The following is a 16,289-nucleotide window of genomic DNA, read 5'->3' on the forward strand; positions in this document are numbered from 1 at the left end:
TGTGCGTGTGTGAGTGAGTGAGTGAGTGGGGGCGCGCGCGCGCTTCCAGTTCAACCGCATTGGGGTTTGAGCTCTGACGTCACGCCTGGCGCATATTAATATTAATACACAGGTGGATAGAACCGAAGAGTAAAACTTTCAGCCGCTTTATTATTTATTATTGTTTTATGTGTGTATTTATTATTTATTTATTGCATATTATTTATTTATTGTTATTTTCCGACAGCACTGCGTGAAAAAAAATACTTTCACTGTTTCTTAATCACTTAACAGTTTTAGCTTTGTATTAACAATAATTATGTCTGAATCTTTGTATTTCAGCTAATTAATAAATATACTATTATTATTATTATATTACTATTAGTATTTAATTTTTTATATTTTTATGTTTATTATTATTTATTTAATATGTTTATTTAATTATATTTCTTTGTCTAGCAGTCAATAAAAATAGAACTGAAAAAAGGTAATTATAACCGAAAAAGTTACACTTTGCTGTCTGAATTTAATTTCATTATTATTGTTTTATAAAAAAATAAAATGTATTTATTTTGTAATTATTATTTAATTAATTTGTATATGTTTATTTATTATATTTGTATCTAAACACTAGTGTTGTTGCGTATTATTTATTTATTGTTAGTTTCCGACAGCACTGCGTGAAAAAAAAATACTTTCACTGTTTCTTAATCACTCCTTGTTTTAGCTTTGTATTAACAATAATTATGTCTGAATCTTTGTATTTCAGCTAATTAATAAATATAAATGTTGTTATTATTATTTATTTTTCTATGTTATTATGTGTTATTATTTGTTATATTATATTTTTTTCTCTAGCATTCAATACAAATATAATAAAAAAAAATGTGATTATAACAGAAAAAGTAAAGATTGGGGAGATTTTAATTTTTCCTTCTTCTTATTATTATTATAAATCTGTTTTTTTTTTTGTGATTAGTGTTAGGTGAGATACAAGTCCTATATGGTACACTATGGAGTCCTATAATTTTATTAGTTCAATCATCTCTTTATATCTTTTTATACTATATATTATTTATTATTGTTTTATTCATTTATTATTTATTGTTATTTTCCATCAGAGAAGAAAAATCCTTTCACTATTCCTTAATCACTCCCTGTTTTAGCTTGTGTTAAGAATAATGATGTGTGAATCTTTGTATTTCTGGTACTTTCGTTTATTGCATCTTCATGAGAAATCGTTTGATTAATATATATATATATATATATATATATATAAATGTTTCTATTATTATTTATATTTAGGTGATTAGAACCGAAAAAGTTTACTGTCTGAATTTAATTTCATTATTATTGTTTTATAAAGCAATAAAATGTATTTATTTTGTTATTATTATTTATTTTATTTGTATATGTTTATTTATTATATTTGTATCTAAACACTAATGTTGTTGCTTCTCTTATGTTAATATGTATACTGATTGTTTCTTGCCTAGCATTCAATAAAAAATATGAGAAAAGGTGAGAATAATTTAAAAAAAAACTATGCTGCCTGAATTTTTAAATTATTATTATTATTGTTATTATACTATTATATTATCATTATTATAGCATTAAATAAAAATAGTGAATGTTGCATGTTTTAAAAAATGAGAGATAATATTTACATTGATATACTGATGAGCACTGACTCAAAATATTGTCAGCTGACTTTAAAATGCAGTTAATTCAACACATTTTGTTGTCATATGTGACCCTGGACCACAAAACCACCAGTCATAAGGGTCAATTCAAAATTAAGATTTATACATCATATGAAAGCTAAATAAATAAGCTTTTTTATTAATGTATGGTTTGTTAGGATAGGACAATATTTGGCCGAGATACAGCTATTTCAATATCTGGAATCTGAGGGTGCAAAAAAATAAAAAAAATTGAGAAAGTCACCTTTAAAGTTGTCCAAATGAAGTTCTTAGCAATGCATATTACTAATCAAAAATTAAGTTTTGATATATTTACTGTAGGAAATTTACAAGATATCTTCATGGAACATGATCTTTACTTATTATTATACATATTATGGTATTATTTAATTGCATGGCTACAGAAAACAAGCATATGTGTAAGTGCACATCATCAGATACTGAGATTGTGACAACTAGCCCCAGTGAAAGGTATGCACTATGAGAGCTTAGCATCAGTGTCTGCTCTTCTTTGAGAAGCTGGTAAGTGACTTTGGCTCTTCATGCAGTGAGTAAAGTAGATAACTGGGACGCTGTATTGAGCCTGCTGCTGTTTTCAAGGTCAAACGCACACACACACACACACACACACATACTAATCGAGCTCTGTTCACTGGTGAAATGATGTCAGGCTCACAATGAGCTGTAACAGCCGCAGATAAACTGCTACAGAAACAAATAAAACCAAAAACACAGGGATGTGAAATGTCACATTAAGTGATGGATTTCAAAGACAACATGCACATTGAGGTGTAGCATTGATTTCTTCCCCCAGCCTGTAGTGATAATGACCTAGTGACCTCTCTGACAGCAAATGTGACCTTTCATGTCAATATTATAGGACAATGCAGCTTCTGCTTCAGAACGAATCTTATCGTTCATTGCTGACAGTTTTGAAGATTAATGCTTGCTCTTTTAACCTGCATAAATAAATTATTATTTACATTTACATACAGCCCTACAGAGGATAAGTGGTTTAAAGAATGGATGGATAGAAGGATTTATATCCATATATATAGCGGATGCTTTTATTTCATTTTTGAAGTGACCTCAAATCATCCAGGTTTAGTAGAAAGCTATATTAGGAAGTCAGCTATAAAGCAGAGGAGAAATGCAAAGAATGGAAAGATTTTTCTTTTTCTTCTCCTTATTTTAATTATAAACCTTTTTTAAATTTCTGATGTCTCTGCACATGCATGTGAAAGATTTTAGTGTTGCTTGTTTCTTGTTGGTTTCATGACATTGTAATGTAATCACTTATTATGTGAGATACAAGTCCCATGGTACACTACAGAGTCCTATGTTTTTATTAGTAGTAGTAGTATTATACTTCATATCTTGCTTTGCTCAAAATGAGATCTCTTAGCAGACAGCATAATTTTTAATTGCACAAAGTAATTAAATAAATTAGTGGCAGCTTATTGGGAAATTAATTGTTAAATGATTTAATAAGCTATTACTTCAATCAAAATATAAGTACAGGCCAATGCAGTTAGTCATTGCTTGATTAGCTGTGAAATCGCTCAAGAGCCAGAACCTGATTTGTGATCCTCTGCTGCATCCTAGTGGTGTGACTGCGAAACAACATAAAACATATGTGACCCTGGTCCACAAAAGCAGTCATAAGGGTCAGTTTTTTTTTAAATTGAGATTTATACATCTAAAAGCTGAATAAATAAGCTTTCCATTGATCAGCTATTTGAAAATGTGCAATTTGCAGGTGCAGAAAAGCAAAAAATGGAGAAAATCGCCTTCAAAGTTGTCCCAACAATGTTCTTAGCAATGCATATTACTAATCAAAAAATAAGTTTTGACATATTTACGATAGGAAATTTACAAAATATCTTCATGGAACATGATCTTTACTTAATATCCTAATGATCTGTGGTATAATTTTGACCCATATAATGCATTTTTGACCATTACTACAAATATACCCCTTCTACTTAAGACTGGTTTTGTGGTCCAGGTTCACGTATATGAATACAAATAAATAAATAGAAATAGAATTATGCATTATGCATCCCTGAAGCTCAACTCGTTCACTTTATTTATTTATTTATTTTTTTTTTACATACAGTGCCCTCCACTAATATTGGCACCCTAGGTAAATATGAGCAAAGACGGCTATGAAAATAATTCTGCTTTGTTTATCTTTATGATCTTACATTCAAAAAATTCACAAAATGCTAACCTTTCATTGAAGTAAAACAATTAAAAGTGGGGGGAAACTTACATTATGAAATAAATGTTTTTCTCATATGCATGTTGGGCACAGTTATTGGCACCCTTAGAAATTATAATGAGTAAAATATCTCTGAAGTATATTCCCATTCATATTTGCATTTATTTAGCACACTAGAATGACTAGGAGTATGATACTGTCCAGCAATAACTTCCTGTTTCACAGGAATATAAATATGAGGAGAACAAAGGCCAAATTTCCTTAATCATCCATCACAAGGAATAAAAGCAAATAATATAGTTCTGATGTGCAGAACAAGATTGTTGAGCTTTACAAAATAGAAAGTGGCTGTAAGAAAAGAGCTAAAGCATTGAAAATCCCAATTTCCATCATTAGAACAATAATTAAGAATTCCAATCAACTAAAGATGTTACAAATCTGCCTGGAAAAGGATGTGTGTCTATATCGTTGTAATGCATGGTGAGGAGGAGAGTTTAAGTGTCCAAAGACTCTCCAAGGATCACAGTAGGAGAATTGCAGAGATTAGTTGAGTCTTGGGGCCAAAAGACTAAAAAAAAAAAAAAAAATTCAAACAGCCCCTACGTCACCACATGTTGTTCAGGAGGGTTTTAAGAAAAATCGTCCAAAAACAAACTCCAGCATATTCAGTTGTCAGACACAACTTGAATTTCAAATGGGAATGGGTTCTGTGGATAAAAAATGTAAACCTGACTGCATCTGTTAGAAGTTCTATAATGAGCTGTGGTTTGATCTTCCATTAGGACAATGATCCAAATCAAATATCAAAATCAACACAAAAATGTGTCACTGAGCATAAAATGAAGCTTCTGCTATGGCCGTCCCAGTTGCCTGACCTGAACCCTATAGAAAATGTGTGAGGTGAATGAAGAGAAGAAGCACCAGCATGGAGCTGGGAAACTAAAGGATCTGAAGAGTTTCTGTATGAAGGAATGGTCTCTGATCTCTTGTCAGGTGTTCTCCAATTTCTTCAGGCATTAAAGGAGAAAACTCAGAGCTGTCATCCTGAATAAAGGATGTTGCAATAATTGGGTGCCAATAATTGTGGTAAACATGAACTACAGAAAAACATTTATTTCATAAAGAGATTTTCCCCCTGCTTTCCATGGTTTTAGTTAAATGATAGGTTAGAATATTGTGAATTTTTTGAATGAAATATTAAAAAGATAAACAATGCGGATTTATTCTTACAGCCACCTTTGCTCATATTTACCAAGGGTGCCAATATTAGTGGAGGGCACTGTATGTACATAGAGCCAACAATCTCTGAACACATTGTGTCCAGCTGAAACTACATATGATATGATTGCAACCATAAAAATGGTATACAGGATGATGAACTTGATCTTTGATAAGAATTCATATTTATTAGTCTATTGTTTTCTTGTGAAAGTCATATATAAGCTTATAAGCTTTGGTTTCAGCTAAGATACTGTCACTATAGTTACTGTTACTACAATAAACCCATAGTGTGTTTATACAGGACTGGATCTTCAAACACTGTAAGCAATTTTGTGTCTTCTAGGCAGGTTCTTATCAAAGATGATTTCTATGTAGGCCTATGTATATTTATTAATTTATTTATAGTTATATATTTGTAATGTTTGTTTTGTTTTTAAATCATAATAACAATTAAAATATGGCCTGGTACAGCAGACAACTAGATAAAAAAAAAGTTTGTCAAGACAAACTTTAGGTTGGCTTGAGAAAGCCTAGCCTGAAAGTTTAAAGCAGCAGTAAAAGCTTTAAGTTTTAAACTTTAAATAAATAGATTAGATGATTAGCATGTTGTTAGCATGATTAGAATGTAGTTAGCATGATTAGCATGTTACTAGTATGTTGCTAGCTTGTTTCTAGCATGATTAGCATGTTGCTAGCATTATTACCAAATTACTAACATGTTGCTAGCATGTTTCTAGCATGCTTAGCAAAGTTACTAACATGTTGCTAGCTTGTTTCTAGCATGACTAACAAGTTACTAGCATGCTTCTAGCATGATTAGCTTGTTTCTAGCATAATTAACATGTTACCAGCACGAAAAACATGTTTCTTGCATGTTTCTAGCATGTTTAACAAGTTACTAGCATGTTTCTAGCATGCTTAGCAAGTTACTAACATGTTGCTAGCTTGTTTCTAGCATGACTAACATGTTACTAGCATGCTTCTAGCATGATTAGCTTGTTTCTAGCATAATTAACATGTTACCAGCATGAAAAACATGTTTCTCGCATGTTTCTAGCATGTTTAACAAGTTACTAGCATGTTTCTAGCATGATTAGCATGTTGCTAGCATTATTACCAAATTACTAACATGTTGCTAGCATGTTTCTAACATGCTTAGCAAGTTACTAACGTGTTGCTAGCTTGTTTCTAGCTTGACTAGCAAGTTACTAGCATGCTTCTAGCATGATTAGCTTGTTTCTAGCATAATTAACATGTTACCAGCACGAAAAACATGTTTCTCGCGTGTTTCTAGCATGTTTAAGAAGTTACTAGCATGTTTCTAGCATGATTAGCAAGTTGCTAGCATGTTTCTCAAGAAAACCTAATGATGTAGATTGTTAAACTTAAGATGAAACTGACACTGAAACTTTCTTTAAAAAACGTTTTTTTTCTATTATAACCAGCATTTAGTGTGCAAGGAGTCACTAAATGATACTTCTATTAAAATAAGTTTCAGTAATATATATATATATATATATATATATATGTATGTATGTATTTTTTAAAATAAAATAATTAATTCATGAAATAAAACGTCGAATACACGGTAATCGCGGGTAATCCTGTACGTGCGTCCGTTGACGTTTGTGCGTCAGTTTGAACTTTAAAGCGCGAGCCGCCGGCGTTTGAATCTCAAATGAAATTGGCGCATTTTTTGATTTTCGCAGTGTAAAAACGGTGTAAACTGTGATATACTAGAGTAATTAAGTATTTTTCATCGCTATAAACTTATGATGAGACAAGAGGAGTTTAATCTCACCTCAGGTACACGCACACACAAACACCTCAGTATATCAAACGCGCTAAAATAACTTTAACCGCCAAAATATATTTGTTCCCTCAGAATGAACACATTTGTCCTCATAAATTGTACATTAACATATTACAGTCTATTTTTGCGATACACTGTGCTTATTTGGACTTATATGTGCTTTATAATGAGGTAATCAACTTTTAACCCTCACACAAAACCTTTCTACAATTAATTTTTAAATTAATTCAGATGGTTTCAGGTTTTACTATCCTTGTGGGGATATTTAGTCGTTTATATAATTCTTTAATAGACAAATTGATAGATATTCTCTATTGAACTGAGGACTGTTTGTCTTTTGTCCCCTTTAAGTCAATACTGCTGTCTTTCTGACATTCTGCAGCACTGCTGCTTAGCTTTATGACACACTTCTGATGGGGGCGGGGCCACCTTGAAGCCAGCCAATCACAGCCGAGGATACAAACGCTGCCGTCTCTAACTGGTCCGCGCGCCTGTCAATCACAAGGTGAGAGCGCTGTCCTCCAGAACGCACTTTATTCCGAGAGAGAGACGCGGATTCGTCATGCACCTCCGGTGGGTGAGTTTATCACGATTAACTTACTATAACACACGATTATTAAAAATAGACACGTCACTTTAGGCTGAAATTATGTTTTAACGCGGTCGAGATCATGCGTGTTTTTTTGCTGGACGAGCAGCAGCAGAAAAGACGCAGAACTTAATGCTGGGTTTTATAATAGATATGAAAAAAATCATGCAAATGCATTGATCGTAATCATATTTAAGCAAATTTAAAGACGTATTGTTGAATGCAAAGTGATCCCGTGGCTGTGAGAAATGCAGTGAATGTTTAAAGCATCAATGATGCAGCAGTGCAAAAATAACTTTCTGCATAATAAATGATACTCAGTATAGTGCAGATTATTCACTGACAGTGCAATGCACCTCTCTTACAATCCACCGATATAAAATACTGATTTGTTTTGGTTTGATCACTGCTGAACTGTCATGTCCCGTTTTAAAGGGACATCCACTGCAGCTTCTGCATCATTTTAAAGTGTCATTATAATGTTTGTGATGGTTAAGTATTATGAAGCTCATGATGAAGGGTGCTCTACTCACTCAACTGCTTATTTAAATAATTATGCATACAGTTCAAAGGCTTTAGCAGAATAAAGCATACTGAATGACATTATCAATAGACCCACTGTTAGTTGTGTATTCATGGATATTTTTGCCAAAGCATCTCCACAGTTTATTTTCTGGCCTGTAAAAATGTCTGGCAAAGAGTTGAATGTTCCTAGCTACGATGCATGGAATATTACAAGAGAAGTCTGTTGCTTATGATTAGGCAAAGATCACTTTTAAAAATTACTTTCAATTTTGTACTCTTGATAAAAATAGATGCAGACTTTATTTTAATTCAGAAACTGCTAATAAAGTGGATATTTTTGACAAAGCATCTCCACAGTTTATTTTCTGGCATTCAAACATGTCTTACAGTGATGCATGAAAGATTTAATTATGTTGATTATAACAACATTTGCTTATAGTCATGCAAAGGTTACTTTTAAAAATGACTATTAATACATGCTTTTATAAACAAATAAATATATAATTTTTAATGTTTATTTTATACATTGGCCTTGTTTGCTTGTTTTTCTTTTTTTTTTTTAAATGAATTCAATTTGCAAACCAAATTGTTAACTTTAAAGCCTATTTTAAATGGCTATTAATCAATCTTATTATTTAAATAACTTTAGATTTTGTTTTGGATTTTGAAGTTCTGTGTCTATGTAACAATTCATGTGTTTATCAGTTTTTTTTTTTTTATTTGGTTAAAGTTTTCTTTGATATTGAATAAATAAATTAAAAGCATTTTTGGCTTTAGAGTTCCAAGAGGGCATTAAGATGACTTTAAATAAAACAAAAACTTTAAAATTTAAAATGTAAAATAATAATTGTTATTATAATTCATCCTTTCACTTTAAAGAACCTTCTTATTTTATATTTAAACGCTTGATTTTATTGTGGATTTTAAAGCTCTGTGTCTGTATAATAATTTGTGTTTATCAGTTTTTTTTTTTTGTTTGATATTGTATATTATAAAATAAAATAAATAAATAAATTATAGCTTTTTATTTTTTTGCTTTAAAGTTCCAAGAGGGCATTAAGATGACTTTAAATAAAACAAAAGCTTTAACATTTAAATGTTGTTTTAATTCATCTTTTCTCTTTGAAGAACCAGAATATATGAGAGAGCTTGATTTTAAAAGTATGATTTCTAGACCTTGAAAAGTCAGTAAAAAAAACACTGACAAAATGTTAACAGTAACTGTTTTTTTTTTTTTTGCTGTCAATCAATCTTATTATTTAAATAAACTTTTGATTTTGTTGTGAATTTTACAGCTCTGCGTCTATGTAATAATTCATGAGTTTTTAAGCTAAAAATCTGTTGAATGTTTACTTTCTACATGCATCTTAAAACAGATTTATGAGTTGCACTAAAAACCTCCATCATTTTGACAGGCCTTCGATCGCCCCGATGATGAACGCCCGCCATGTCAGTCCAACCCGGGCCGTCCCCGACTCGAGACGAGACCCACGAGACAACTGCCAACTTAATTTAAGAGTGTGATTAATTAAAATGGGCCCCGTAATGGAAGGCACGCACACGGTGCTGCGTCTGTACAAACCCATCCATGAGCTGTGCTTCATCAGTCTGTACTTCCCAACAAGGAAGTCGCGAGGTTTCTCAAGAGCTGGCCAGCCCCCTCGTGAAGTCCGGCCTCAGGATGAAGACGCGGCCAAGGCTAAACAAAGAGGCCAGTATTACTGCGAGGCGACAAAAGGAGCGGTCGCGCAGCTCCGCTGGCTGGCCGCAGAACACCATCAGCTGCTGACGGACTTCTTGTCTTTATGCATTGACTGCGCAGATCGCCTCAGGATGGGCAACCAGGACGGGAGGCTCCTGGAAGAACATGGGGAACATCTCGGACATGATGTTAGCAGCAGTAACTTCCCTATTTCTCTGTCTCCGGAGCATAAGAGAGCATCTTCAAGAGTTCGTAAGCTGAAGAAGCTTGGTTCTAAGAAGATGGACAGTGCTGAGGAGTTCTTGCAGAGCAAAATGAGGAAAAAAGTGCAGAGTGGAGCATCCGAGTTTTCCCTGAAAGGACCTGGAACTCCAATCTCAATCCGTGGTGTGGATACTCCAGGATCAGGCTCCTACGTCAGCGTCTCCAGTGAGCCTCTTCTTCCAATGGATGAACACTTCCAGATTGCCAGTGATGGTTGGGATTTTATGGAAGAACCTCGTTCTTTTGAGTCGGAAATGGATCTTTGTGCCGAGCTGTCGGAGTTTGATAACCAACTCACTTTGGAATTTGAGAAACCGTTGGAAAACCAACGCAGTTGTGTCCTAATGACCAATGGGAATATTGTACTAAACCAACAAGAGAAGTTTGGACGTCTATCAGCCTTTGCGAGTTTGGAAGTCAACCAAAGGGACTTGAGAAATGATGATGCTGCCGCTGAAGACAACAACCATACGGATCAGCGCAACCAGCAAGCTGGACAAGAAGACATCAAGCGCTTTACTCAGGTGAACAATGAGAAAACCAGGTTAACCCTATCGCCCCCTATTGATGCTAGAAGCTCCAACCTTCGCCCCTGGACCAGAAGCCCCGCATCAAGCTCTCTCTCTGGGGTCTTCAATGTGTCTTATCCTCCCACCAACAGTCTCCAGAGCATGTCTCCTGTGCTGTCTCCTCTGTCTTCTCAACTTTCGAGTCCCCAGATGAATCATCGTATTGTGTTGCTGCCTGAGGAGGATGATGGAAATAAACGCTCCTCGAGAGACGAGCCTAAAGTCGCCACAGAGGTTATCGACAAAAACGGCAACCGCAGGACGGTCACACGGCTTGACCTGAACCTCAGCAATCATTTTAATCTGAATGGAGCCAGTACGTCGAGTGTCACGACCTCAGGTAGGAGACTGCTCTTTTAGTTCAGACTAAAGGGGAAACCCAGCTAATAGGACAAAATGTTTTTAATGTAATGTTTATGAAACATTCTTATAACTTTATGTATAGTTCATGCATTTATAACGTCGTACATCAACGTTCTCGAATGTCCCTGTGATGTTATTTGTACTTGAATGTTCTAAGAAACACTTTTTAACATAAAATAATACAATAACGTATAGTTTTGGTAAAAAATAACATTTAGTAAACATTTAAGAAGTTTTCATCACCTTTAAACAATGTTCTAACATTTAGTAAACATTAAAATTCTGGTTACGACAAGAAAACTGATAATTGTAACATTCATAGAATGTTACAAATTAGCGTTCAAATAATGTTACATTTTTTGGGAAATGAAATTAGTAGGACTTTCTGAAATGTTTTAGTAACCTTTAAATAACGTTATAATCACTACGAGAATTTGATTGATTTTTTTTTTTATGCATTTTAATGTTTTTAGAATATTAAAAATTGTATGATTTTGCGTAAAAATTAGATTTAGTAGAACATTTAGGAAATGTTTAAATAACATTCTAATTACGACAAGAAAACTGGGTATTTTAAAATTCTTAATATTAAAAAATCGTTCAATTAATGTTATATTTTTGGGTAAATACAACTAGTACGTTAGAACGTTTAGAAAACATTTTTGTAACCTTTAAGTTCTACTCAAGACAAGAAAACTGGTTATTTTAATGTTTTTAGAATATTGAAAAAACATTCAAAAATTTATAATTTTGGGTAAAAATAAAATGTAGTATAACATTTAGGAAGTGTTTAAATAACGTTCTAATTAAGAATAGAAAATTGGGCATTTTAGCATTCTTAGAATGTTGCAAATAAATGTTTAAATAATGTTTTGGTTAAAAATAATATTTAGTAGAACAGTTTAGAAACATTTCATTTGCTTTTAAATAACGTTTTTAAAGATTTAACATTCTTAGAATATTACAAATAAATACAGTATCTCAAATAATGTCATATTTTGGGTAAAAATTAAATTTAGTAGAATGTTTAAGAAGCGTTTTAGTCACGTTTAAATAAAATTGTAATCAGAACAAGAAATATGGGCTTTTTAGTGTTCTTAGAATATTAAAAGTAAGTGTTCAAATAACGTTATATTTTGGGGTAAAATAAAATTTAGAACGTTTAAGAAAGTTTTTGTAACCTTTAAATAACATTCTAATCATGACAAGAAAACTGGCCGTTTTAGTGTTTTTAGAATGTTAAAAATAAACATTTAAAAACATTATAATTTCATATAACACAAAATCATGTAACATTCTTTATTATCAATTAATTAAATATTTCAAATAATGTCATATTTTGGGTAAAAATAAAATCTAGTAGAATGTTTAAGAAGCATTTTAGTCACCTTTAAATAGCTTTGTAATCACGACAAGAAAACTGGACATTCTAATTACAAATAAACGATCAAATACCGTTACATTTTGGGTGAAAATAAACTTTGTAAGAAGCATTTTTGTAACCTTTAAACTGTTAAAATCACAACAAGAAAACTGGACATTTCTATGTTTTAGAAACATTTCAAAACAATGTTCCCACAACGTTCTTATAACCTAAACTTGTCACCTGGGAAGTGTGCTTGTGAAATCTTGTGAAGCATGTGAAATCTCAGTTTTCCAGATTCATTCTGATTTCTTAGGCTTGTCATGTGACATGGGACAAGAATTTTTGGCCCTCTTTCCCAGAGATTCATTATTGAATTTTCTGTGTATGTATGTGTGAGTGAAGAATCCGTCCTGTTCTCGCTAAGATCAAAGTTGCCGCGCTGGCTCTCGGGTTCAAACAGCGGTGCCGCTCTCATGAACATAATTTGCTCTGCACCTTCATCCTGTTGATCTGGAGGAGGGCTGGTTTGGGTCGCTTCAGAAGTCCCAAACATTAGAAGGATTAAAGTGCTTTGAGCAGGACTTCAGAAGCGCGTAAGCTGCATCTCATGGCTGCGCTGACGAGAAAAGAAAGAATTCCCATTAAGTGTCTGCCCTTTCTGTGATGTTCCTCTAAATTCAAGCCTAAATTCAGATAGTATGATTTGATCATCGCCTATTAGACGTGGGGCGAAACACAGTTCATTTGCTGGAGGCAGAATAGATGCAGTGAAGTCTGCAGTTTAAACTACTCCTGTGCTGCAGCTGATCTGATCACACATGACAGATACACAAACCTGAAATACAGCGGATCCTCTCTGCTCATAAGAGGAGTGCTTTCTATAGTAGAAACAAGATATGTTTTATATGTCTAAATAATCATATTTATAATCATCATCATTAAAATAATATGAAAAAATAATGTTGTTTGATAGAATGTTTGTTGCTGACTAATATAAGATTGACTTAAGTGGTATGAGATGTCTGGATGCTTTCAACTGATTTCCTATTGAACTGTCAGCAACTGAACTGCAGTGCGAGAATCGTTTGAATCATTTGAGTCACTTCGGTGCGGGTTCATTACATGTTCGCGAATCATTTGATTCAGCACGGGATTTTAGTGCGTGTTCGCAAATCATATGATTCAATTCGGGGCTTCGGAACGGTTTCGCGAATCACTTGATTCAGGTCAGGACTTTGGAAAGGGTTCGCAAATCATTTGATTCAATTCGGGACTTCGGTGCGGGTTCGCGAATCATTTGATTCAATTCGGGACTTTGGTGCGGGTTCGCGAATCATTTGATTCAATTCGGGACTTCGGTGCGGATTCGAGAATCATTTGATTCATTTCGGGACTTCGGTGCGGGTTCGCGAATCATTTGATTCAATTCGGATCTTCGGTGCGGGTTCGCGAATCATTTGATTCAATTCGGGACTTCGGTGCAGATTCGAGAATCATTTCATTCAGATCAGGAGCGGGTTCGCGAATCATTTGATTCAATTCGGGACTTTGGTGCGGGTTCGCGAATCATTTGATTCAATTCGGATCTTCGGTGCGGGTTCGCGAATCATTTGATTCATTTCGGGACTTGGGTGCGGATTCGAGAATCATTTGATTCAGATCAGGAGCGGGTTCGCGAATCATTTGATTCAGTTCGGGACTTTTGTGCGGGTTCGCGAATCATTTGATTAAATTCGGATCTTCGGTGTGGGTTCGCGAATCATTTGATTCATTTCGGGACTTTGGAGCAGATTCGAGAATCATTTGATTCAGATCAGGAGCGTGTTCGCGAATCATTTGATTCAATTCGGGACTTTGGTGCGGGTTCGCGAATCATTTGATTAAATTCGGATCTTCGGTGCGGGTTCGCGAATCATTTGATTCATTTCGGGACTTCGGTGCGGGTTCGCGAATCATTTGATTAATTTCGGATCTTCGGTGCGGGTTCGCGAATCATTTGATTCAATTCGGGACTTCGGTGCAGATTCGAGAATGATTTGATTCAAATCAGGAGCGGGTTCGCGAATCATTTGATTCAATTCGGGACTTTGGTGCGGGTTCGCGAATCATTTGATTAAATTCGGATCTTCGGTGCGGGTTCGCGAATCATTTGATTAAATTCGGATCTTCGGTGCGGGTTCGCGAATCATTTGATTAAATTCGGGACTTTGGTCAAAACAAAGGAAAATAAAGTGGAAAAAGTATACACAAATACAAATTAACTGTGGTATTACGATAGCAAAAGCGTATTAACCATGTTTTTTTTGTGTATAAATACTTTTAATACTATAAATACCATGGTTAAACTATGATTAGTGTAATCTGTGGTTATGGTTTAACTATAGTAAGCATCTGTTTTTTGTGTATGGTATGTTTTGCCAGGTTAACAAATAAAAATACAAAACAAAAAAAGTAATACATTTACACCTTAGAGGACACTTTGGATAAATATAGAGATTCAGGGTTTTTTTCCTATATTCTCTTTTGAGTAGTCAAATCCAAATAAAACATCATTAAAACAGAAAGGAAAGTCACTTAAAATGATGTTGCTATGCAGTTACTAAGGTGATTGGGCAGTTACCAAGATATTGCTATGTGGTTGCAAAGGTGCTATGCAGTTACTAGGTTGTTCTGGTGGTTGCTAGATGTTTTGTTTACCATCTCAAGTCAGGAGAATGAGTTTTATGTGATATTCTAAATCGCACCAACAAACCCAGTAGTAATTGTGATGTATGTTTTCTAATCATTGTGAAGTTGTAATTTCATTCATTCTGAACTATGAAAACTTCCTCCAGTGACACACACTCTTTATCTTTGAGTTTCAGACAGACTCAGTGTTCTGAGAGAGAGCCGTTCATGTGATGATTGTGATGAAGTCTCTAGTACTGGCAGGAGTTGATGCTGTAAGCTGTAGATTGTATAACAGCTGTGTCTCTCCTGCCCTTGTGTTAATCTATGCTCCATTACACTAGAGCATTTCATCAATCAATAAAACCTCTATAAATACCTACAGTGTGTAAAGAATCAGTCCTGAGGAAATAAGTGCCATAGCACTGATGATTTTTACTCAGTGCTTAGAGGATCTTTCATGGACAAACCAGCATCATTCACAGTAATACTGGGCCTAAAAACACACGTAAAGCAGGTGTCGTCTGTACAGGTGAAGTTCTGCTGTAGGTGATTGTGTCTCAGGGATCAGGTGACAAATTTATGTTATAAAAACACTGTGGGAGCATTGTTTTTAAATGTTACTTGCCATCAAATACAAAAGTTGCCATGCCAGTTTGCTACTGTAAACAACATTTGCCCTGTCCCCGGGTCTTCTGATTGGTCTACTGTTTTGTAAATGACGTTGATAAACAGCGCCACATGTAAAAGTTGAAAACTTCTGCTTGACATGGGATCTTTAAAACGCTACGCTCATGTGCAAGACACGTGTGTTTACACTGAAAAACAATGTTAAGCTGGAACCACTCTGACTGATTCAAACTTCAAGTGCACTAGCAAAAACCAGATCAAATTAAAAGAGCCATTCACTTTCAAATTTTGACAAAGCTTGTAATGATTTTAAAAAGCACATATAGTGATTGGTGAAACAGAAACTCAGAATCAGTTTAACCATTGCGTCACAGAATAATTCATTGTTTCAAAACGCTCCAAACGGATCGTGTATCACAAATCATTTGATTCAGATCGGGACTTGGTCGCAAATTATTTGATTTAGATAGGAACTTCAGAGTGGGTTCACGAATCATTTTGCGAATTGAATGATTTTCAATCCATTCTCTGAGAGCTTATTTAAAACTGATGGTTCACGAATCATTATTCAGATTGGGACTTTAGATCACAAATCATTTGATTTAGATCGAGACTTTGAAGCGGGTTTGCGAATCATTTGACTCAAATCATTGGGAATTTAGATCACGAATCAT

General features: G+C 34.2%; 1 protein-coding gene across 3 annotated transcripts in view; it reads left to right on the top strand.

The window, feature by feature from the left end:
- The first annotated feature begins 6,790 nt into the window (after window positions 1-6,790).
- Window positions 6,791-16,289, top strand: part of LOC127179878 (formin-1) — an 87,458-nt gene continuing 77,959 nt past the window's right edge. Inside the window, exons 1-3 of one of the 3 annotated variants that reach the window (XM_051133665.1) lie at window positions 6,791-6,933; window positions 7,292-7,517; window positions 9,470-10,929. In XM_051133665.1, the coding sequence (XP_050989622.1) occupies window positions 9,588-10,929 (1,342 nt within the window). In that variant the 5' untranslated portion in view covers window positions 6,791-6,933; window positions 7,292-7,517; window positions 9,470-9,587. The remainder of the gene's footprint in view (window positions 6,934-7,291; window positions 7,518-9,469; window positions 10,930-16,289) is intronic. The other 2 variants (XM_051133664.1, XM_051133666.1) reach the window with 2 other exon arrangements.

The sequence above is a fragment of the Labeo rohita genome, chromosome 17 (genome assembly GCF_022985175.1).
Source record: "Labeo rohita strain BAU-BD-2019 chromosome 17, IGBB_LRoh.1.0, whole genome shotgun sequence".
Classification (NCBI taxonomy): Eukaryota; Metazoa; Chordata; class Actinopteri; order Cypriniformes; family Cyprinidae; genus Labeo; species Labeo rohita.